This window comes from Prunus avium, chromosome 8 (assembly GCF_965620075.1).
Source record: "Prunus avium chromosome 8, drPruAviu1.hap1.1, whole genome shotgun sequence".
Lineage (NCBI taxonomy): Eukaryota > Viridiplantae > Streptophyta > Magnoliopsida > Rosales > Rosaceae > Prunus > Prunus avium.
The window spans coordinates 8,778,954-8,802,266 of NC_142291.1; the positions used below are offsets into that span (position 1 = coordinate 8,778,954).

The 23,313-nt window shown below is 36.9% G+C and overlaps 5 protein-coding genes across 9 annotated transcripts; 2 read left to right on the forward strand and 3 right to left on the reverse strand.

Moving 5' to 3' along the window:
• Positions 1-4,969: 4,969 nt before the first annotated feature.
• On the reverse strand, positions 4,970-6,364 carry LOC148291293 (uncharacterized). The gene is made up of 5 exons (XM_088245756.1): positions 6,051-6,364; positions 5,882-5,966; positions 5,715-5,810; positions 5,366-5,520; positions 4,970-5,114 (listed from the first exon to the last, which is right to left on the reverse strand). The coding sequence occupies exons 1-5, from the start codon at positions 6,197-6,199 to the stop codon at positions 4,970-4,972; spliced, it is 630 nt and encodes a 209-aa protein (XP_088101882.1). The 5' UTR covers positions 6,200-6,364.
• A 1-nt stretch (position 6,365) lies between these two features.
• Positions 6,366-8,370, reverse strand: LOC148291294 (uncharacterized). Its single transcript, XM_088245758.1, has 4 exons — positions 7,585-8,370; positions 7,349-7,501; positions 6,597-7,255; positions 6,366-6,381 (listed from the first exon to the last, which is right to left on the reverse strand). Exons 1-4 carry the CDS (start codon positions 8,368-8,370, stop codon positions 6,366-6,368), a joined length of 1,614 nt encoding a protein of 537 aa, XP_088101884.1.
• A 1,546-nt stretch (positions 8,371-9,916) lies between these two features.
• LOC110756249 (DNA polymerase epsilon subunit B) lies at positions 9,917-14,762 on the forward strand. Of its 2 annotated transcripts, XM_088245523.1 has the most exons (15): positions 9,917-10,122; positions 11,039-11,265; positions 11,387-11,564; positions 11,657-11,810; positions 11,911-12,042; positions 12,291-12,368; positions 12,660-12,764; positions 12,870-12,950; positions 13,049-13,179; positions 13,276-13,370; positions 13,490-13,589; positions 13,816-13,930; positions 14,049-14,159; positions 14,346-14,441; positions 14,619-14,762. In XM_088245523.1, the coding sequence occupies exons 2-15, from the start codon at positions 11,097-11,099 to the stop codon at positions 14,760-14,762; spliced, it is 1,689 nt and encodes a 562-aa protein (XP_088101649.1). In that variant the 5' UTR covers positions 9,917-10,122; positions 11,039-11,096. The 2 variants fall into 2 exon arrangements, with proteins under 2 accessions (XP_088101649.1, XP_021813347.1); XM_021957655.2 differs by lacking the exon at positions 14,619-14,762 and having other exon boundaries at positions 9,918-10,122; positions 14,346-14,591.
• Positions 13,526-21,731, reverse strand: LOC110756251 (5'-3' exonuclease family protein). Of its 3 annotated transcripts, XR_015826310.1 has the most exons (7): positions 21,316-21,731; positions 20,291-20,443; positions 19,239-19,473; positions 18,616-18,838; positions 18,335-18,477; positions 15,355-17,128; positions 13,526-15,176 (listed from the first exon to the last, which is right to left on the reverse strand). XR_015826310.1 is itself a non-coding variant. In XM_021957658.2 (6 exons), the coding sequence occupies exons 1-5, from the start codon at positions 21,658-21,660 to the stop codon at positions 18,336-18,338; spliced, it is 1,098 nt and encodes a 365-aa protein (XP_021813350.1). In that variant the 5' UTR covers positions 21,661-21,731; the 3' UTR covers positions 13,526-15,176; position 18,335. The 3 variants fall into 3 exon arrangements, 2 of the variants coding, with proteins under 2 accessions (XP_021813350.1, XP_021813348.1); XM_021957658.2 differs by lacking the exon at positions 15,355-17,128; XM_021957656.2 differs by lacking the exons at positions 13,526-15,176; positions 15,355-17,128 and having other exon boundaries at positions 18,279-18,477.
• Positions 15,346-17,326, forward strand: LOC110756252 (D-cysteine desulfhydrase 1, mitochondrial-like). Of its 2 annotated transcripts, none has more exons than XM_021957659.2 (5): positions 15,346-15,441; positions 15,776-15,970; positions 16,043-16,153; positions 16,424-16,515; positions 16,986-17,326. In XM_021957659.2, the coding sequence occupies exons 1-5, from the start codon at positions 15,370-15,372 to the stop codon at positions 17,005-17,007; spliced, it is 492 nt and encodes a 163-aa protein (XP_021813351.2). In that variant the 5' UTR covers positions 15,346-15,369; the 3' UTR covers positions 17,008-17,326. The 2 variants fall into 2 exon arrangements, with proteins under 2 accessions (XP_021813351.2, XP_088101650.1); XM_088245524.1 differs by having other exon boundaries at positions 17,079-17,326.
• Positions 21,732-23,313: the final 1,582 nt, after the last annotated feature.

Genomic DNA, 23,313 nt, shown 5'->3' on the forward strand with positions numbered 1-23,313 from the left:
GTAAAAGCTGGAAAGGAGGAGAGAGGGAGGAGAAGTCAAAATTGCAATCTGATATTGGGAGCCTTTTGGATCGTGGGAAATGAGGCTATTCCACATTCTACACAACTTGAGAGCAGCTTTTGGGGAGCTAAGAGCAAGGAAGGAGAAGGAGGTGCAGCCAAGGAAGAAAGGAGAAGACTTCCACCATTGAAGACTTCAAGCTTTCATCATTTCCAAATCTGTAAACTCCTTCTAGTTATATTTCGAGTTTGTATTTGGAATAAGTATGAGCAACTAAACTCCATAGCTAGGGCTTAGGTTGAAGCCCTAAACATGATTACCTTATTGTTTTGATGCTTGAGTGTATGAATTTCTAGATGTTGTTGATGAACCCCATTCACTAATTGAATTTTATGATATGTGTTTGCTTCCTTTACTTAATCACCTTAGGTTGTATGCATGTAGCTAAAGTTGAGAAGTTGTGTAAGATAACCAAGAACACAATTTCTAATTAGCAACAAATGATTGAACTTGTTTAAGTGAGTATCATGTGAATTGGTTTCTTGACAACAATTGATGAATTCCAATTCACCAAATTAATCTATCCTTGATGTGTGTTTTCCTTGATTGATTACCTTTGAAAGCATGCTTCTTGAGGTTGTTGGGATTATGTGTATCTTCATGTTTTCCTAAGCAATAGATGGATGGAGTAAGAACCATCCATGTGAATTGGTTTCTTGAATACCTAATGTAAACACCATGCTATTAGGGTTCTTGTGATGTTCATATTCTCTTTGAACTTAATGGGTTTTCCTTGCAATCGAATCGAAGTACGAACCATACCTAGGTTCGGTTATGAGGAGGGCACAAGTATTGTAGCACGAACCATGCACTTTACGTATATTAGAGAGAATCAATGCGTCTTGAGCCACAACCCATGGTCTTGATTGCGAACATCTTCATCAATACATTTAGAGTTCATCACTTGAGTATCCATGAACATGGGTAGAATTGTTTAGGGTGGATTCCGAAACCCTAGTGTTTGTTACATTTTAATTTCACTTTTTGATAATTCATCTCTGCCATTCACATTTAAATTCAAAGTCCATTTACTTTCATGCAATAGAAATAGGTCACTTGAACCAAATCAAAAAAACCCCCCCAATGTGTGTGTGAGTTGCGTGTTTGACACGTTTTGTGTCTTTGTCACTGAATTTTGTTTGTTTCCGTAATTGTTTTGGACTTTTGGTCCGCGCTGTGTTCTTGCATTTTCTGTGCTGATTCCAACCGTATAAAGAACGTGAATTTTGGATAAACGGTTGGAAAGTTATAGGTCAAAAACTGGACAGAGGTCGAAACTGAAAAACAGAGAAACGAATCTGTCCAAATGGTGATAAACGGGTGATAGAAAGTGCTGTTTGTGTTTTTCTTTGTTTTCTTGTGTTGTTTCATTTCTTTTATCTTCCTTACTTCATTTTTAGTTTCCAATTTGTATTGTGTTTGTGTGTTGTGTAAAATTAGTGTTCTTTACGTACTCAAATTAGAACTTATAGGAAACCGACAAGTTCTTCGTGGGATCGACCCCGTACTTACATAATCTATACTTCATTAGATTCGTGCACTTGCGGGTATTTTTAATTGGTTGTTTGCACATTAATTTGTGTCCTTTTAGGAATGCAACAATGGTCTGGATACTTAGCCATTGAAATGGTGTTCCACACTTGTGGAGTGTTTGCCAACGTCCGGAATAATGGGCACACAGATGCCATACGGAAGAGATCTTCCGAAGATTGGGTTGCCACGTATAACATCACTTTAAACCAAGCCAACTCCGGGATGAAGGCTTGGGGCATCTCCAAATGGATATGCTTCCTTCTCTTTCCTCCGACTGTAGTGAAATATTTGGAATTCATGTGTTTCTATTTTTTTGGAATGGAACGATTTGAGGAGTGGAAGAGGGGAGAAATGAGAATAGATTGGGTTTTGGTTCTGTTATAGGGTGTGTTTGTTGTACCGTTTGGAAAATGTGTTTCCACTTGAGGTTTTTCTCAGTTGACCCTTTTTAAAGAAACTGAACCAACACCCTAAAACTAGAGAAAAACAGAAGAGAAGGAAAATGTCATCGAAATGCAAAGTCAGACAGTCAAAAAGTAAATTAAGAACCTATATGCATAGCCATTTTTAGGATTTTCCCGCCATTTTTATGTCAATGAAACAAATGTGACGGATTACTGACTAGTCACAGAACGTCCCATCACATAACTTTTCATTTTCCCACACCGAAATATAGTAGTAATGTTATTAAAATGTGATGGATGTTTATCCAACTAGTTGGTTTAATGAAATATAATGAAAATAATATAGGGTTTAGGGCAGTTTTCCCTCAATTTTCATATTGGGTTTTGGTAGTTAAATATTATATTGATTTATGGGGTAAACGGTGCCCCATATCTGACGGTACATGTGTCGAAAGCATGCCCAATCCACCCACAGACAGAAAAGAGGATATAATCGCATTTGGGCAGAGATGAGAGAGCTCTGAGTCCGAAGAGGTTTGAGTGAGAAGGTATGAGTCCGAAGAGGTTTCAGTGAGAAGATTTGAGTGAGAAAAGGTACAAGTGAGAAGATTCAACATGTCTTCGTCTTCATCTCCTGCTCAAACAAAGAGGTGTCCGTACTGTGGAGCTGCAATGGTGCTTCGGGTTTCAAAATCAGAAAAAAATCGAGGGAAGCCATTTTGGAAGTGCATAACCTCCTATGTAAGTTTTCATTTCCAGAATATGTATGTGGGTGAAAAAAACCTTGGTCTAACTCTGACACAATTATTTTGCATATATGATGCCTGCAATTAGGGAGCCACCAGTTGCAATGGATTTGAATGGGTTGATGTAACTTCCGCTCAAGCAGAACAGCCAGATGACACGTATGATGCTACGGTGCTGAATATGCTGAAGTCCATTAAGGACTTGGTATTAGTTTTATTACTGTTATCAATTTTAATATTATTTGTTCTTTTAATGACCAATTAAGTGCACAGTTTCAAGGATTGTAAAAGTTCTCCCCAGAAAGACATGTTGCACGCACCACCAATGAGTTTTCAAACCCATTTTGTAATATTTGTTCTTGAAATAGGTGGATTGGCATTGAGTTTAAATTATTGTTCTTGAAATAGGTAGATTGTTTATTGGCGTATACTAAAGGTTTATTGATTGTTTACTGCATGTATATCGCATGTTATAGCGCGGATATTGGATGTTTATTGAAGGTTTATTAATTGTTTACTGTATGTATATCGCATGTTATTGCTCGGATATTGGATGTATATTGAAGGTTTATTGATTGTTTAGTGTATGTATATCGCATGTTATTGCTCGGATATTGGATGTATATTGAAGGTTTATTGATTGTTTACTGCATGTGTATCGCATGTTATTTATCGGATATTGGATGTTTATTGAAGGTTTATTGATTGTGTACTGCATGTGTATCGCATGTTATTTATCGGATATTGGATGTTTATTGAAGGTTTATTGATTGTTTACTGCATCTGTATCGCATGTTATTTATCGGATATTGGATGTCTAATGAAGGTTTATTGATTGTTTACTGCATGTATTTCGCATGTTAGTGTCCGATATTGAATGTTTATTGAAGGTTTATTGATTGTTTATTAGTAGGAAGAACAACTATTCAGTAGAATTTCCTAATCGATACGACTCCCTTATGGATAGTGAAATTAGGGACTGATGTATATTGCATGTCTATTGCGTATAGATTGCATGTGTATTGCGTGTATATTGCTTGTCTGTTGCCTGTGTATTGTTGTTTATTTCCTTCGTAAGCAATAAACAATCAATACACACGCAATAAATGTACGCTATGCACGCAATAGACAAGCAATATAGACGCAATAGACAAGCAATATAGATGCACCAATATACATTACTTTTATGCTACTGAGCTGCCCAAGACCAATAAAATAAAGAAAATCAACGAATTTATTAACCGATTATAAAGGAAAGAGGGATTCAAACCCGATGGGCGGTACGGAACCAATAGGAAGTTTTTATAGCATTGCAGATGAGAAATGTTTATTGAAGTTTTATTGAGGTTTATTGACGGTTTACTGAATGTTTACTGAAGGTTTACTGCATGTATATCGCATGTGTTTCTATAAAGAGGGCATGGTTGAATAAAACATTGGAGGCGAGGGCATAGCCGCCTATTTCCCTTACAGAATTACAATCAATACACACGCAACCCATTGCGATTAAGTTAAGGCATGGTGAACGGCTTAAAGATTGGGATCTGATATTTGGAATGGTGGCTTGGATAAATAATGATATATTACTTTGCAATAATGTAATACACTTTAAAAAGCCATCAGTCATTGTTCACATATGCAGTCTTCCAATCCCAATTCAATGCAGTTTGGTTAAGGTTATGTAAATGTCGTGAAGGAGTTAGGGCAATATTACAGAGATATTTGTTTCATTAAATCCAAAAAAACTTTACACTCCAGATGCACATTCTATGTATGGGAATGGCATGTGCCTAACTTCAAAAACGCATATGCCTATCCATTTACATTTGCCCACGTGCACTAGATTTACAGATCCATTTACTTTTCTCCTCACTAAGCCTCTGCATCTCCATTTCAGATTCTTCATTTTTCTGTCTATGCTCTGCATCCAGCTACCATATACATTTAGCCCAATATGAGAATAAACGTAGCGTAGTATCACACTAATCAAAATGAAAGCATGCATCCGCTATAATAATATTTTGGTTCTAATTGTTGTCCAATAACTTAAACTTAAAATTATGTACAAAAATACACTAAGATTGAGAAAGACGAAGAAGAATTGAGGAGCAGAGGTAGAATTCGAAAAGGAGCCGTGGATCTGTATTGTGTATTTACATGACTTTCAAATTGGAGATTTCCAAAACCAATTTAATCATCACGTACCTGAACCCATTTCAACCACTATCATGGCATGTAAGCATCTCCCCGTAATATCTCTGCAGCCAACTTCAACCGGAAAAAGGGCATGTTCTGCGTGGTGCAAGTAGCTAACGAAATCTCAGCGCTCAAAAGCTCAATGTACTTCAACACGAACATGTCACAATCGCCTCTGAAGCAAATCAAGAACTCGATCAATTCAAGTAATGACTTTGTAACGTAATTGACAATTTCAAGTAATAAAATTAAAGAAAAAGTTGTGCTCACTGATTAGATTGTTGTGGAACATCCACACGTTCTATTGGCCATGGACACCACTAATCTCTGCTGCAGTTGTTTGCGTAAACACCTTCTTCATAAAAGTCGATGGAGTTGAGAAGATTTGGAATCGTAATTGAAAGCGGGGCGAGTTCTTCCTTTAACATCTCATCTGGAATAAGTGAAACCATTGAATCGTACACTGCGATTTCACACTTAACCAGATCAATCATTAGAGCCACCCAATGCTTATGCTTCGTCAACATACAAGGGGCATACACCTTATACACGTTCTGCCAATCCACCCCACACACCGGAACCTTGCCATTTACAACGTTCACTAAACTGTTTCTAATTTTCCACCCAGCCTACTCTTTCTTTCTTTTATTATCCGCAAAGCAAGTATGGATGTGATTCTGTGAAATAGAAAACAATCAATAGTTAAACACCTCCACAAAGCAAGTATGGATAATTTGTAATTATTAACTGCACTTGGTCAAGCCCTATGACATACCATGAAAAATACATCGGTCGTTGTCCAGTTCGATATTTCTACAACCTCCAAATCTTGTTGTCGCTTCCGGATGAGATACAACCCCAAATCAATGTGCTGCACATGTTTTTCTAGTCAATCTCATAATCTATGTACATTAAAACAAATGCATAATCAATTAAACTTACATCTCCTATCAGCCAATCGTCAGCTTTTACGAGGGAAGCGAAGAATTCAATCTCAGCTTCCACGTGGCCAAATTGCATCACTAAACTGTGAATATAACAAAATTTTAGATCACAACAATTTAAAAATATATACACTAATGCCTTCTATCTCAAAAAACAAGGGACTCACTTTGGGTTATGGCGCCATTCCCAACAAAGTTTCAGCAATTTCACCATATCATCATGCGGAATCGCCTTCATTGGGTCTAACATCCGAAGTCGGGTTGTCTCTGGCACAGTTTTTTTCACCAATTCACTAGCTTCAATGATCTTCCACATAGGAATAATCCTCTTTCTCTTTCGTAATTGGACCCCTTGTTCCACAACTTTACCTTTATCATTCAACCAAACGTTCAACTCAGATAGCACAGTTGTAGGTTGATCCAAATCAATATCCCCGAGAGTAAACTCAACAGTTGTCCCCGCCGTGCTCTCGCCAATGTCATCACAAACCAAAACAACTTCATCATCCGCTTCCTCACGTTCCTTTATTTGCACTTCCTTTTCCTCACTTTTTTTTCTTTTCACTTCCTTGCCCTCCCTTCTTTTTCTTTGCGGATCCTCTCCATCACTGCTTTTTCTTTGCAGTTCCCCTCCGTCACTGCTTTTTCTTTGCAGTTCCTCTCCCTCACTGTTTTTTCTTTTCACTTCCTCTCCCTCACTGCTCTTTCTTTGCAGTTCCTCTCCCTCATTGCTTTTTCTTTTCACTTCCTCTCCCTCACTGCTCTTTCTTTCCTCTCCCTCACTGCTCTTTCTTTGCAGTTCCTCTCCCTCATTGCTTTTTCTTTTCACTTCCTCTCCCTCACTGCTCTTTCTTTGCGCTTCCTCTCCCTTGTTGCTTTTTATTTTCACTTGCTCTCCCTCTCTTCTTTTCCTTTGCGCTTCCTCTACCTCACTTGGTTTTCTTTGCACTTCACCCCCTTCAATCCCCTCCTCGTCCTTTTCCTCTCCCTCATATCTGTTACTTGGCCCTTCATCCCATTCACTGTCATCCATTTCATCAGATCCCTTAAATAGATGTGAGATGGCACAACGATTCGTCCTCTCTTTCAGTAAAGCTAGGTCCCTCCTTACTTCCTGCTCAAACTGAGGACCTAAACAGTGGTCCAAAAGTTTTTCCATCCGTATGACCTTTAACTCAAGGACGTCATTTTCCCGCTTTACTTGAAACAACTCGGACCTCAACAAGCTTACCAGCTTGTTCAACTCATCAAGATCAGCACATGAAGAAGGATTTGACTCTGCCGAGACAACAGCAGGGCGATCCTGTGGCCAACTCCAATATGATTGTCTCATTTCCTCTTCACTAGGATGTAGCGCCCGCAACTGAACTGACTGTTTCAGAATACAGACAATATTCATATTCAATCATTCTACTTTATAATTTCATTGAATCTTATAAACAGTTTCAAGGGCTGCAAACCAAACCTCTTTGCTCTGGAAAAAATAATTGTTCAACTTCCTCATCTCGGGCATAGACGTAGTCGTTCTCCATCGCAAAATACGCGGGACAGCTGTTGGATCAACAACCTTGCAGTAATTCAGGTCCACCATTCTAGGAATTAATTCATATACCCAAATCTACACAATTCACAGGACAAAAGTCATTATTTAAGTTTTAAAGTTCACAAAGCATAACTGACATGAACATTATTACCATGTACCTGGAAAGCATACGTGAAACCTTTAAAACTCCACCCACCCCTTTGCACTTCACCATGCTTATGCTTCTTGCCCTTCTCATTTTTCCGGCTTGTTCCCGTTACCTTACTTTTCCCCTTCTCTCTTCCCTCTTCATTTTCAAAGCTTTTCGTATACTTTGTTGGTGCAGAAAATAGACTGTCTTGGGTTTTGTCAAACGACACCGAACCCCACGGATACCTGTTGAACGCATCCAAGTCCTCTACAAGGGTCAGGTAATTTACATTGATGTTCAAATGCTTGTCCCTTCCCAAAACCACTAACTCAGCAAAGTAAACAAGAGCTAGCTTGTAGACGTCATCTCTCTCTTTGCACCTCATAAATGCTTCTTCTAAAGCATTACATGTAATTCCTTCGTCTATAAAATATCTTTTATGAAGTCTAATTTCAGCACTTTCTCCACTGGAAACTTCAGGCACTTCCCCAAAACGAAGCCCCGAGATCAAACAGAAATCCTGACGAGTAAACTGAGCAACGTCGCACCCTATTAAGAAACTCAGTCCATCCAAGTCTTTCACACCCTGCCCCGCCACTCGACGCAACACAACTCCATGCACAATCTGCCCGCTAAACTGAATCTTGTCTATATTCAGAAGATGGCCAAAGCATGATGTCTTGAATTGTTCTAATTGTTCCGCACTCAACTTCGCTCGAATTGCAGCTAGGGTTGAATTTGCATGTGAGCAGTTGTTCACCCGTGACGCATATGCCTCTGACTCTGGCCATACCAGCTGCACGTTGGATCCCATTTCCTAAAATACAAGATGAAATAACCTTAACACATATACTACCACCACGTATTTGCACAATCATATTGGTATTTAGTATTTACATAACTAGTCAACCAGGCACATTACAAATTTTATGAAGTACATGCGCATAGGGATTACTGATCACAGCCTTTAACATCATCAAAGCAATATGACAAATTTTGTGCAAATACCTGTTAATGCAATGATTCTGTGAATTACAACCAATAGCATGTGTTTTATTTTTGGATACAAACTCCAATCAATGGTTGATGCATGAGTGAGTGTGAGTGCAATCTAGGCAAGTTCTGCACTTCACACACATGACAATTATTGTCATCTCATACACAACACAAAATAAATAAATAAATAAATAAGAAAGATAGTGGAAGGAAGCAAAGCAAAGCATCTGCTCTGCTATCTGCTTGCTAAGCCATTGCCACATCCTTCTTTCTTTCTAGCTTTTTCTTCAGTCAGCCACTATGGTCATGGATCAACCTTCATTTCAAATGCTTTGCACTTTTATTCATGACTTTATTATTATATCTTCTCATTTTTCACAGGCAAATTTAGCAACAAGGGAAATAATATTTATTTCAAAAAATATATATATTCTAGCGCCAGAGATATGTTATTGACATGTTATTAACATGTTATTGACTTGAGGGTCTCCTCCAATTCAACACCATTATCTTATTCATATCATTATTGATATGTTATTGATATGTTATTGACTTGATTTTCATTCATTTTTTAACATATACACAAGTAAAAATTAACATGCAAGTGAAGCACAAGGAAGAGATGCCAAATCCAACAACATTGATGGTACAAATTGGGGAAAACCTTTACTCTAACCCTAAACACAAATTCCATAAATTACTCACCAAATGCTGGTTATTGAACAATCGCAAGGTGTCTGTGCGGGGTCTTTGTGCGGCTTTGCAACACAAATGGAACCTATCACTTCCAACGACTACGGATTCTCTCCTTCCCCTTCCACTGCTTCGCCTCTTCACTGTTTCGGAATCCACGCCTTTGCCCCTTCCACTCAAAATAAATACTTTTTAAGGGTTTAGAGAAAGGAGTTGCGTTCAACCGTTGCCTTCAACCATCGTTTACCGTTGCCTTCAACCGTGATTAACAGTTGCCTTCAACCTTTTCTCAGAGCTTAGCGGTTTCTCAGAGCTATGGGTTTTAGAGCGATGGGTTTTTTCTGTTCAAACTTCAAACTTGCCTCTTTTTTTAATTTTTCGAACCAACTTCAATGCTGGATATTAAATTCGGGTTTGGGTTCCTCACCTACCCGATTGCAAAACTTTATCTCAATTCTCCCTAGCCCTTAGATTGATCTGATGGCTATAAAGTGAACCCCTTATAACTTAACACTTATAAGTTTCCACTCACTATAGAATCGGCCTTCACTTGGTCCTTGTCTTGTGGGCTTAAAAATACATTTGTTAATGTTGGGCTCCCAGCCCAAAATGCCCAGGCCCCACTTAGAGCTTTCACTCTCTCTCTCTCTCTCTCTCTCTCTCTCTCTCTCTCTCAGTCTCTTCTTCATGTTGGTTTCCCCTTTTCTCGACTGAGAGTGACTCTCTCCGTTTCTCTGCAAATTTTTCCCGCTCCTCTCCCTCTCTCTCAAAAATTGGTATTGGGTATTTGGGTTTATCATTTTCCAACTTACTCAGTACCCGGAGCCTCATCCAGCGTGTAAGGGGGGAACAAGTCGCAGAGTTGTCATCGTGCCTGGTAATCCTTGTCCTCTCCCTTTTACTTTCTCAAATAGTTCTTTTAGATTAGAAAACCATTTCTACCGTTGAACAAAATGCTGAACCAGTATCTCAAAACTTCAATTGCTTCGACGCGAGGCCCATATTTCATCAATTTATTCCCTTTCAAGAATCATTCCTTAACCCTCTGCTGCTCTAATGCTAATATCTTTGGATATGTGAGATCCCCGATTGAACCTATATCTCATGTTCGAACTTATATGCTCTCTGCATCTTCGTCTTATCACCTGGTGCCATTTCTAGGGACCCCTTGTTTCAATTTGGTCAAATTATCGCAGCCCCTGAATGCGCTCGCTGCGTTTAGGGTCTCTGTGCGTCATTTTTGTTCGGATTGGAGGATTTACTGGTGAGCTTTATCTTGGGCAAGAAGAGGGCCACAGAAGTTTCTCACTTGTAAGAAGTTAGTGACTAATTTCCCAAAATATGTGTGCATTTTGGATTGGAGGATTTACTATATCTACATTTGAGCCTACCTTAACCCACTTCTGATTTTTAACTTTATCAAGCATCTCTGGCTTTTTTGGTGTGCATTATCCTCTTTGACATATGCTGTTTATGCTTAGCTTGGCTGCTGAAAGCCTTTTCGTATAGGCTTCAATTAGCTATGCTTATAAATGCACTTGACTAGGGTTGACATTAGTCTATCTGCAGTTCTGCCCTAGCAGTTGTTTTAACATACATCAAGTTTTGAAAAATTTGAGTGCTTGAAATTATATTTTTACATTTCTCAACACTCTCAGCCAATAGATTGATTTCATAATTTTACATTTCTTTCGTAATAATATTGTCGCCATATTGTAATCGTTTTCCCATAAATAAAATCTTCAAACGATTCCATTGACAAATCTCACAAGTTTGTTGTCCATGTTACCCAGATTTTAACAAAAGCAACGGCGAAAAGCCTAGGTTAGCAAACGGAACCCACAGAGAGAGATGAGCAGCTCCACGAGGAAGATGGTGCTGAAGAAGTGCAAGATCAGAGGCTACACGCTTGAATTGGACGCCGTCGACGAGATCCTCTCCTTTGAATCCGAATTCTACAACGACTCTGCTTTGGACGATCCCGTCGATATCCTCCTTGACCTCCTCGCGACCCAGCCCAGTAATTCCCCCCATTTCTTTTGTGTCTTATTATTTGTTCACAAGTCAATCATTTTCATCTTGTTCTTCTTTTTCCTTAAAGTAAAGCTTGTTTCTTTTTCTTCTTTTTCTTGGGGTGGCAGTAAAAGACAAGGAGACGGTGCACCGCATTGCTACCCGTATATTGGGTGCTGATGCGGCCATCAACGAAACCCCCGACGGCGATGGTGATGATGTTATAAGAGCCTCTGATTTGCTCATAATTGATGCCTCCAAGGTCCCAAAGTTCCGATATGATCCCATCAAGAAGGTTTTTTACAAGTATGTTTCAATTTTTGCCAACCACTTAATTCTTTATAGTGAGTAGTTTAAATTTATTGAAAATGCTTTTTTTTTTTGGAGGAACTTTTTAGGCATACTGGGAGCCTACCCATTCATGGTGATGCATTTTCGAAAGCAGCTCTGTATAAGGATAGGTTTCTCTTGCTCTCCCAGATGCTCTCTCGCCATAAGGATTTTTCCAAACCAGCCTTTGATTCTGAATTGTCAGATTTCGGACGCTGTGAGGTTGGTACTCACATTGTCTTTATTCGACGAAATCTAGTTGGGTTTCTTTCCTAAATGCCAAAGTTCAATTAAATAAATTCCTGTATGGTATGGTGGTCAGATATCTCCAATTCAGTCTCTGATTGGGCAAACTGGAAGGAGATGGGTGATGGGTCTGATATCTCAGTTGGAGGATGGCCATTTTTATTTGGAAGACCTTTCTGCTTCTGTCGAAATCAACTTATCCAATGCAATATCCTTTACACACTCATCATTTATAACTTCACACTTGACGCTTGACCTTTGGGCTGTTCTGTTTGCATCTAATACAGAGCAACTAACTGGTGTTTTGTCATTTGATGAAATGCATTGATTCCTTGTCTTTATGATAATGGCTCATGGGTGTGGGAGGTTATGGCTATGCCTGAACTCATAAAGGCTAGAGTTGAGGTTCAGTCAAATCAAAAGCATGAAATCATCATTTTCCTTGACAATATATACAAGATAACTGCAGGATTTTTTGTAGAAAACACAATAGTTGTTGCAGAAGGCGAGATGCTCTTAGAGGGTGTCTTTCAGGTTAGCTAACGTTCTTTTATTCTCTTTACTCTTAAAAAGAAATTGCACATCCTTTTACTACTCTTAATATGAGGTTGGATCAATATATCATAAATTCATAATATGTTAATCCCTTTAGCTAATCCAGAGCAAATCAGTATATATAAAAAGTAAATCAAGTGAAGTTACTTGCCATGAGATTGCATCAGGGATCAGGTTCCTAACTTTGGATCAATGTATATGTATGAGTTGTAAACATTAAATTTATGAAGTTAATCTTTAAAGAGATGCTAACACTTACTTTTTGTGAAGGTGTTTAATTGCGGATTTCCTCCGCTTGAGGGCAGAGATAAGTCACTCCAATTTCTTGCAGGACATGACTCTTTTGGTAGTGGTACACTAACAGAACAGGAGACGGTATCCTAAACTTGCTTTTTGGTGATATTCAAAATTGTCTAATTGTTCAACTTTATAGACTAGCCAATTATTATGAATGTATAGTTTCCTATACACTTCAAACAGCTCAGACTTGCAAAGTTGGAAAGAGAAGCAGTTAATGGGAATGTTGTCATACTGTCTGACATTTGGCTAGACAATGAAGAGGTTATTCTTCTTTCTCTTGTAAAGATGGTTATAACTTCTTTTGTTTCTCAGAGTACTGTACTTGACATTAATTGATAGTTCTTTTCTTATTTGAGAAGGCTGTGGGAAAGCTGGAGAGAGTCCTAGATGCTTTTGAGAATGAGGACTTTGTACCGTGCTTATTTGTACTCATGGGGAATTTTTGTTCTCATCCATGTAATCTTGGTTTCCACTCCTTCTCCAATCTCAGGTGAGAAATATTTTGCTAAGATTTATTTTGTTGACTGAAAACAGTCTTTTCTTTCTTTAATAATTAACAGTAATAGTGAACAAACTGGATGTGCAGGTCGCAGTTTGGCAAGCTAGGGCAAATGATTGCTGCCCATCCACGGCTAAAAGAGGGTAGTTGTTTTCTATTTATCCCAGGTCCCGATGATGCAGGTATATCACACTTGCTTTAACATGCTTCTCCAAAGAAAGAATATGTTTCTTAAAAAATGGGCCTATAGTTCGGGTATATCACACTTGCTTTAGTACTCTCTGCTTTTTGACAATTTCAGGCCCTTCAACTGTTCTACCAAGGCCTTCTTTACCAAAATATTTAAGAGAAGAGCTTCAAAATCACATTCCAAATGCCATATTTTCAAGTAATCCTTGTAGGTATGTTTTTCTGATCACTGATGAGTTGATGTATAAATGATGAGATAAGTATTTTATTGCAGATAACTGCACACTCTGGTGTATTTAGATTCACATTTTATGAATTCTAAGACAAAAGAGCTTACTTCTCACCTTGCACATTGGGATTCATGAGTGCAAAGTGCGTCTTCTCTGGTTGTAGTTTCAGTTGGCTTTCTGATCAATGACTTGCCATACTTGAATGCAGAATGAAGTTCTGTAGCCAAGAGGTGGTATTCTTCCGTCAGGATCTGCTGTACAGAATGCGCCGTTCATGTCTGATGCCCCCTTCTACAGAAGAAACTACCGATGACTTTGAGCATGTGATCTCTCTCTCTCTCTCTCTCTCTATAATATATACATGTACATATATTCTTAATATCTTGTTAATTGGTGCATAATTACTAAGAAAACTAACGGGTTCTCATTTTTTTGTCACAGCTGGTTGCTACCATAACCCATCAATGTCATCTCTGCCCTCTCCCTCTTATTGTACAACCGATTATCTGGAATTATGATCACTCCCTGTACCTCTATCCAACTCCACATACGGTAATACTGATATCCATTTCTTGTCCATTTCACCTCCCTTCTCCCGTGGAGTTCCTCCATGATAAGGAGTGGTGTTTTACAAAGCAATTCCTATCTACTAAAACTGAAACTTTAGAAGACACTTGGACTGTCATAAATCATTAAGTCATTAATAAGTCTTGACAGACCTTTGATTTTCATGTGCAGATAGTTTTAGGTGACAGAAGCGAGCAAAAGGCTTTCAAATACACAGGAATCACTTGTTTTAATCCTGGTTCCTTCTCAAGCGATGGCGCCTTTGTGGTATACCATCCTGACAATCAGGAAGTTGAATTGTCATCCTTATAGTCAGAATCATCAATTGATGGACAAAATTAATTTGTTTTGTTTGTAGTGAATATGCAGATTTCCATTACTTCCAAATTTAGAGACATTTGCAGTTCGCAGTGCTTACTTTGTTTTGTTTACTTCTCTTGTTAGGCACAACCAATTGCATGTCATTACTGCGACAACCCTGAATACCATGCCTTGCTTCCTCAATGTGATCATAATTGCCTACAACATCATTTAAAAATCTTTGACAAGAAAAACGTCCCTTCTCGGAACTCAAACCAGGAGGTTTAGAAATATCTATCTTGAAAATTTCCTTCTCAGCATGTTTTTCATCATGACCAGCATTAGCACTATCACCATCACCACTGTTTGAACCAATTGGAATTGAATCCAAAACGAAGGAGTCATGCATATCAGAGTAACCTTTGGTATACATATCACTGTAACAGCTCACCTGTTACTCACAGCTCTATGGTGAAACAAGCCTATAGAGTGTAATCGAGATATGCAAAACCATCGAAGAAACAGTGGTATAAACATACGTACTTAACAATTAATCACAAGACAGAAACACACGTGAACTAAATCTATTGGATTAGTTTCACCATAGAGCTGTGAGAAACAATCGATTAGGCGATGACAATTGAAACAACATTTTTACCTACGATCAGAGTTCCTCCCTGTGACATAAGGCACTTCACAATCCTGTAAATGGCAGAGAAAACTAGTCAGTTCTTTGAAGGGCACAATGCATCTTTTACTGTGCCTGTCCATATCATTAGCACACAATATAAAGCAGTTAATGATGGTCTGATACAAAAAGGTTTTAATGTATTCAAGATTTAAACACTTTACACTATCAACAGAAATACAGGCAAAGTACCTCAAGCTGTTGAAGATGAAGCTTCCCACTCCAATTCACAAATGGAATCTTCCTAATTTGCCCACCAATACTGAATTCTGGTTGAAGGTATTTTCCTCTCTCATTTTTCTCTTATGTTTTCTCTTTCTCCTCACTTATATTTGCTTTCATATAGAAAAATCCCAAAAATCCCATTTGGGTTTTGTCAAATGTTTGGCATTGTCGACTGTGTCTGTTACTTGTTGAGTCCCCTTATAGACTGATCAATTCTGAAACTTCCACTTAATCAAAAGTTGAGACCTTTAAATGTAAAGTAGTAAAATTTCGTATGCAATTTCTCTTTTTTAAACCATCAATAAGCTTTAAGTCGTTGAATTGTTGCTTTGGTTTTGTGTTTTCACTTTCCTGGTTTACACTGACAGAAATATTTGCAAATATCTAGCGTGATGATCTTTCGGGAATGCAACTGAGTGGTAACAAAGTCAGAAAATTGGAATTCTTGATGGCGGATACCGTAGCAAAGGGTGCTGATTGTATCATAACGATAGGGGGCATCCAAAGTAGCCACTGTCGTGCAACTGCAGTGGCTGCCAAGTATCTCAATCTTGACTGTTATCTCATTCTACGTACCTCTAAGGTGAACTTCCATCTCTCAGTTTTAGCACTTTTTTCCCCATCTCTTTGCTTAATGCCTCATGATGCACTGCAGGTTCTCGTGGACCACGATCCTGGACTGACAGGCAATCTCCTTGTTGAACGTCTAGTTGGAGCTCATGTTGAACTAATTTCAAAAGAAGAGTATGCAAAATTCGGCAGTGGGGTGTGTTAGTTTTGCTTTTCCTTTGAATTACCATGTATTTTTTAATTAAACACACATTTTCTTATAGCGTTTTGAATGTTCCTCCTTTAGTCTTTTTAGCAATGTTACTCTTTCTGGTTGAAGTCTGAAGTTGAAACGCCGATCTCTGGCTAAGTAATTCTTTTAAGACGCAGTTTTATAAACTGCATGCATTTCTGATACTAATGAATTTATAGATTACCTTTGCTAAATCTCTCGTGATTTGGGTTTTTATATTCAATTTGGTCTCAGGCTCTTACTAATCTCTTAAAGGAAAGACTGCTAAAAGAAGGAAGAAGGCCATATGTTATTCCTGTTGGTGGATCAAACTCCCTAGGAACCTGGTGAGATTGGTTTGCCTTTCTATTGAAATGTGCATAAACTGTCTGTTTAATAATAATTTGTTTCTGTGCACTTTAACTGCTGTATATTTCCCTCTATCTCCTTTCTATCTGCCATATATTTTATAAGTATTCATTTTGGGTTCCTAGAATTTGATGCAATTTCTTTGCTTCACAGTGGAAATGAGAAGTATTTCCTATTTTCCAACCCCAAGTTTTCTAGTTTTCTTGACTTTTTAAAGCTCTAATCTGTATTGGAAATATGGTATCTGGTACCTGTTCTTCACTTTAATCCATCATAACTCTTTTCATATGGTATAAACCTAATGGTTGGGGTCTTCAAAATGAGAAGGGAGAAGGGAGAGGTGAGGGTTGTGAGGTTTCAGTTTCCTGTTCAAAGTTGATTATGACGGCTTCCATTTCTTTTTTGTTGATATTATCACATTTGCGTAAATTTTTTTTTTAATATTCAGGGGGTATATTGAAGCAATTTGAGAGATTGAGGAGCAGCTTCAGAGTGGGACCGACAAAGTAAAGTTTGATGATATTGTTGTTGCTTGTGGCAGGTGCTTTTCCAAGAATCTGTTCCCCGGAGCGATGGTATCGGGAAAATGTTCTAGTGTTTCAAGAAAGCAAAGAAAAGAGTCCAGTGCTCTATTAATAGAGATGAGATCAAAATCCCCAATCAGTGTATACTGTACTGAACGATGCATAAGAAACGATCTCATATCAAATAAGATAATTACAGGAGGTTTGTATTTCGTTGTGCTTTAATGGTGTAAGGTTTGTGAAAATGGATGTATAATTGTTGTTTCTTTTCTGAGTCATGTCTCGTGTAAGAAAAATAAGTAGTCACGCGGCTATGCTCTTTAAATATACAAGAATTAAAATGCACGGTTATACTTCACAAAATGGTTTTTACGTATAGCCTTTTTTAATTACTTTAATTAGTAATTATGTTCTAATTATTATTTCTTTAGTAAATACTTAGTATTTAAATATTTTACTAATTTCATAAAATACTTAATAAATAGTAATTAATTATTTTAAATTACTTTGAGGACTTTGTTTTTTCTTTTTTAAAATTCTATCACAATCGTTCATAAATCAGTACCATATGAACGTAAAATTGTGACAGTGAATTAAATATTATTTTTTAATAAATTTTTGCAATTATATTTATTAAAATTAATTAAAATCTACTTTACAATGCTGTTAACTCTTTAAATATTAATATACTTTAAAAGTATAGCCGAGCGGCTATATTAATAATAAGCGTATCTCCGTTGTACTCTTTAAATATATACGAATATTTAAGAGATATTTAGTCATATACCCATTCTTAGCACTAAAACTATAAACAAACCCTACAACATTTAATTTCTATAAACAAACCCAAAATAAAACTCAAAAAATGACAGCTGACCTTATTGAATTTAATTTTGATTATTAAATTACTTTGATGCCCTATTGAGTGTTTTGGGCTTTTTTTATGAGGTTTTAGGGTTGGGTGTGTTTTAAGAAATCAATGGCAGTTTTGTAATTTAAAAGAAATTAAAATCCTTTTTGTTATGTTCTAAATGGGCTTTGGGTGTGTTTCTAAAGTCCATTTCATATATAGTTTTTTTTTTAAATTTGGGCTTCCTATATTGGGTATAATAGTGAATCTCCCAAAATTAAAAGACCTATGCCTTTAATTTAAAATGAAGACCAAAAATGTAGGAACGGTCTCAAAAAGTATAATTGAACCAGCCCAAAAAAAATGATAACAAAAACCGAAAATCATCTAACTTATTTGTCATATAGACAGCTAAAAGATTACCTTAGCCATTTGAGACAGATACATTATAATGACTGAACTTTTGGGTTTCTTCCAAGAATTTAAAGAAGTTAGACAACGTTCTTGAATCGTTGCTTGTGTCTCTCTTAACCAACCACTCCTCTCTAAGTCGAACATCGACATCCCTGCAGAACAGTGTGACCCAGAAATATCAAGAACTAAGGATCACGATAGAGCAAGGTAATAAGATGACTGAATAACAGCATTATCCCTGGAAAAGTAACATCAAAATAAAATTAATAACATGAGAGCACATAAATTACCTCCTAAGGGAAAGAATCTCGTAGTTCCTCCTTAGGAAATCAGCATGTTTTGTAAGAGCATCTTGAGCATACTGTCTGCCCACAGTTCTGACTGCAGCTGTCTTTAGTAGATTTTCCAATGAACCATGCTTTTTTATGAGCTTTAGGGCAGTCTTCTGACCAAAACCGGGAGCCAGATGTTGGATCCCAGGAACACCATCAGCCTGATCACCAACAATGCACCCTAGACATTAAGTGAACAGAAATGCAAAACATGTTATGGTGGCGAACTCATATTAAATAAAGAGGGGCTCGCTTGGTTTATCATACCAAAATGCAGCCTAGTAAACCCACCGGTGAAACATATATCTGATACTCATTGTGTGTTCTTTAAGTGCATATGTGATTCATCTGCTCTTCAAAACATACATGTGCAATTATGGTACAAAGTTTCATCCTTTCAGTAAAATTATCTGACAATCTCAGTGCTCACTCTATGACATCCCAAGATGCATCAACATATACCGGCTCATGAAACGAAACTGAATACAATTTCCATTTGAATATATATGTTAATTAAAGACATGTAGCACTAACACAATTAACTGACTTATAAATACCACCACATTGTTTTTCATACTTACTAAGGCTCAAATCACAGCACGGATCACAATTATACTGAGCCATGTAGTGCTTAAGGGTGTAAAAGGACCAGCGTTCCAACTCTTCCAGGGGAATGACAAGTTGAACATCTTCTGAAAGCAATTGCTTAAAATCTTTATCAGGAGACGCAATTACCACCCGATATCCTGGTTGTAGAACTTGCCCCACAAGTGTGGCTATAACATCGTCAGCTTCATGGCCTTCTATTTTTATGACCTGCATCAATTTATGTTCTATTAACAGAACAAAAAAAAAAAAAAAAAAAAAACAAGCATTTGAATTTATCATCTACAGCCCTTTTATTGGGAGAAAATCTAATATGCGAGCAAGTATCTGGAAGGGCATCCGAAACGATGTGTCAAAATGATAACCATTTTAAAATAGAGAACAAACTGTTTACTAAATTTTTTATCAAAAAGCTAGACCCTAACCCATTCATGTTTAAAAGTACGTCGTATTTATATAGGAAAGTATTCATTCCATATTCTGTCATAAGATATCAGTACAAAATACAGAAGCAGCGACATGAAGCTGATAAATAGGAAAGAAACAGATCTCCCATACTATCAAAGGCTCATTGTTATTTTCACATATTATAGCTGTTTTAAAGTTTCTACTCCTTCCCAGATCTCCCGGAAAAGAAAAATGAAAAACCAAAACTACAGGGCTTTAACCTGAACAGTTTATCAAATAGTTTTCACAAACAAATAGATAACTTCTGAAAAAACATGATTTATCCATGCAAGGTGTAGTGTTAATCATCAATTGATATTTGTAACCTTTGCATATATACCTTTATAATTTCTAATATTTGATAAGTTTTTTAAGAGCCAACTTTGGTCCAAGGTTTTAGGTTTATATTCAATAGTTTCTTAGATTTGCTAATAGACAATGGTTTCATTATCTTTGCCCATAATTAGTACTTATCGAATAAATAAATAAAAAAGAAGTCAGTTTTGATGAATGCTTCCACCTCTGTAATTAGATAAGATTCATTACACACTTGACATTACCAAAATAAAGGTTAACTCACTGGCACATTGCATTTTCTAAGAACATTTGTGATGACTCCATGTGACCTTCCAACATGCCCCTTTGAAAACTGTCTCAAGAACTTCCACCTATGTGCTTTATATGAAGGTAATAACTGTCTGCGGTGCTCACTTCCTCTTTCCCCATCAACGACCTGCAAATGCACATTATAGAAATAAGAGAAGCAAATATATTACCATTACTGAGTTCAACCATCATGTACAGCATAAATTGTGATTTAATGACAGTTAAGATGATCAACTGCCTGGAATCTCAGCCATCAACAACTGAAAATCATGACTACCAAGGCAATTAAGATGCAAGAGACCTATGTTAATGAAGCAATGCCTAAGGCTATGCTGTTTATAATCAGGACTAAAATGTTTCAGTGATTAGGGCCAGGATTTAAATGAAATAAAAGATTATCTTTGTTGGGAGCCTTGGGTCCAACGCTTATCACTATTTCCTTCATGCAAATAGGTGAATTCGTGCATAGAAAAGAATATGCTTTTGTTGGTGTTTATCATTCTTAAGCTCTGTAGAGTAAAACAATGGCACGGCCACCTATTATCTTATAAACAATAGGGCAGTATGTTCTGCTTCTTCTGCATAAGTGGCTTATAACGCGAATATACTTACACAACTATCTAAAATTTGACCACAAAAAGCTTGTTGTGAATACTCAATAGGACATTAAAAACTTTCCCTGTAAAGCATCACGAAAGTGGCCCATGTACTACTGAAGCATCTGTAGAGTTTTAGCCAATTCAGATTTCCTACCACAAAAGTAATCTGGCAGAGTAATTGGTGCCATAAAAATACTGATGGAACCTTTGAGTTCCGCTTATTAGGAGAGAGAGAGAGAGCATATTCAGCTTATGGGAGTCAAATATATAAAATTAAAACTAAATGTAGTCTATTGGAGTGAGTTATAGCTAGTACTCATTTCATAATCAAGGCAAAGGAAAAAACTCAGTGAAACATTTCAGTGAACACATGGTGGGGTGGGAAAGAGGATGGACTTACAGCAATAACAGGGTCAGAGAGGCTAACTTGATTAAAAAACAAGGAGACCCAATGAGCAAAAGATTGTAAGCTGGGTTTGCTTCCTTCATAACAAAGAGGATTAACGTCTAAAAAGAACACCCTTTCTTTGCTTGTCTTCTTTGGCAACAGGACTTGCCCATCATCAACCTTTTGTTTATACCCAAAACCAGATGAAGTAGACAAAGTTGAAGAAGAAGATGCCACAACTCCAGAAATCTTCCTTGCTACTTTTGTCACCACTATTTTGCGACAAATGGGAAGATTTGGGCTTACAGAAAGAAAGGGCGTGATATGAACTCGGGTAGGAACTGCAACTTCCACCATTTGCAAAAATTTCGATGTTACAACTTTACAAGCTGGATATTTATCCAGAACAAAGCAAATTAAGGTTTTTTTCCTTTTGTAGGACCTTTACTGTTAGGAGGGGCGATAATATGCTAAGACTCGAATCCAGGACCTTGTTTAGAGGGAGCAATTGCTCCAAACCACTACATACACTAGTGGGTCCTTGTAGCAAATTAAGTAAATTAACAAAGTGGAGGTTACACATGGCGAACTTATCATTGTGTCAAATTCTTCATCTATATTCTATATATATATACTAGCCCCTTAGCACACGCTCACACATGTGCCAATTGGTTTTATTTTTTATTTTTTATTTTATTTTTAGAATTAAGAAAAGATAACATGGGTAGTTATATTTCATAAAAGTAGGACATATTATCTGATTTTATTTTTATTTTTATTTTTATTTTTTTAAAATATGAAAAAAAGTGAATTTACCATATTATCCTCATTTAATTAATAATTTCAATTCTTAATGTTTGAATTAACCAAAGGCATTTTTTGGTATTTTGAATGTTTCACCATTCTCTGCCTTTTGCTTTATATATATAAACTAATCTTTTTGCATGCGCTTCCGCGCTTGCGATAGGCTTTTTTTAGAAAAAAATTTAAATTTATTTTAGAATTAAAAAAAATGATGGGGTAGTTGTGTTCCATAAAAATAAGATCCATTATCTGAATTTTCTTTTAATTTAAAATTTTTTTAATATAAAAAAGTGTGAATTTACCATATTATCCTCATTTAATTAATAATTTCAATTCTTAATGTTTGCATTAACCAAGGGCATTTTCTGGTATTTTGAATGTTTTACCATTTTCTGCCTTTTGCTTTATATATATATATAGATAAAGCAAAATTCAAAAAATGGTAAAACATTCAAAATACTAAAAATTGTCCTTAGTTAATGAATTTATTAAGCATTTAAAATTTTCATTAAATAAGGATAATATAGTAAATTAACTTTTTGTTTTTCATATTACCTAAATTTAAAATAAAAACAAAAATAAGAACATGGGTCCTATTTTCATGGGATACAGACACAACTTCTTTTCTTTTTCTTTTTGTTGGATTCTCTTTGCCAAGGGGCTAGTTATTTATGATATTTTTTTTATTATTATAAGGGTTAATTACTGTAGACGTCCGTGAACTATGGCCCCAGTTGCAATTGGGTCCGCGAACTAATTTTTGTGGCAATAACATCCTTTAATTAGACAATCAGTTGCAATTAGGTCCTGCCGTCCAACTCTGTCAATTTGTCCGTCAAAATGAGGGGTAAAAACGTCCTTTCGAGTCTGAAGACTCTCCTTCGATTAGCCATCCTCGCCTTAAACCCTTGGCTTTGACCCCCAAATGAAGACTAAAGAACTGAAGAACTGAGAAGGGGCTGTGAGGGAAGGAAAAATGTCGGAGAGTTCGACAGATTCAAATTGCAGCCGTCGTTACTGCGAGTGTGGGTCGGAAATCAAACGCCGGACTTCATGGACAGATCTAAATCCTGGAAGAAGATTTGAGGCATGTTGCAATAATCGGGTAAGTTTTTGTTTGAATTGCATAAGGGTTAATTGGTGTTTCGTTTTTTTGCACGGTTGGAGAATGAAATTGGTGGTTTTTTGGGTCTGAAATTGGTGTTT

Bases quoted from the DNA above. Each gene is read 5' to 3' on its own strand.
- LOC148291293 (XM_088245756.1), bottom strand. From the start codon at position 6,199: ATGTGGAAGATCATTGAAGCTAGTGAATTGGTGAAAAAAACTGTGCCA. The intron at 5,521-5,714 runs GTATGTCATAGG...GTAAATGGCAAG, and splicing joins CGACCGATGTATTTTTCATG to GTTCCGGTGTGTGGGGTGGA. The intron at 5,115-5,365 runs GTTAAAGGAAGA...GATTTGCTTCAG, and splicing joins TCACTTATTCCAGATGAGAT to AGGCGATTGTGACATGTTCG.
- LOC148291294 (XM_088245758.1), bottom strand. From the start codon at position 8,370: ATGGGATCCAACGTGCAGCTGGTATGGCCAGAGTCAGAGGCATATGCG. The intron at 7,502-7,584 runs GTACATGGTAAT...TGAATTGTGTAG, and splicing joins GTTTCACGTATGCTTTCCAG to ATTTGGGTATATGAATTAAT. The intron at 7,256-7,348 runs GTTTGGTTTGCA...ATTCTGAAACAG, and splicing joins ATTTTTTCCAGAGCAAAGAG to TCAGTTCAGTTGCGGGCGCT.
- LOC110756249 (XM_088245523.1), top strand. From the start codon at position 11,097: ATGAGCAGCTCCACGAGGAAGATGGTGCTGAAGAAGTGCAAGATCAGA. The intron at 11,565-11,656 runs GTATGTTTCAAT...GGAACTTTTTAG, and splicing joins ATCAAGAAGGTTTTTTACAA to GCATACTGGGAGCCTACCCA. The intron at 14,160-14,345 runs GTAATACTGATA...TTTCATGTGCAG, and splicing joins TCTATCCAACTCCACATACG to ATAGTTTTAGGTGACAGAAG.
- LOC110756252 (XM_088245524.1), top strand. From the start codon at position 15,370: ATGAAGCTTCCCACTCCAATTCACAAATGGAATCTTCCTAATTTGCCC. The intron at 15,442-15,775 runs GTATTTTCCTCT...GCAAATATCTAG, and splicing joins ATACTGAATTCTGGTTGAAG to CGTGATGATCTTTCGGGAAT. The intron at 15,971-16,042 runs GTGAACTTCCAT...GATGCACTGCAG, and splicing joins TCATTCTACGTACCTCTAAG to GTTCTCGTGGACCACGATCC.
- LOC110756251 (XM_021957658.2), bottom strand. From the start codon at position 21,660: ATGGTGGAAGTTGCAGTTCCTACCCGAGTTCATATCACGCCCTTTCTT. The intron at 20,444-21,315 runs GTAAGTCCATCC...GTGCATTTGCAG, and splicing joins TCTCTGACCCTGTTATTGCT to GTCGTTGATGGGGAAAGAGG. The intron at 19,474-20,290 runs GTGAGTTAACCT...AAATTGATGCAG, and splicing joins TTAGAAAATGCAATGTGCCA to GTCATAAAAATAGAAGGCCA.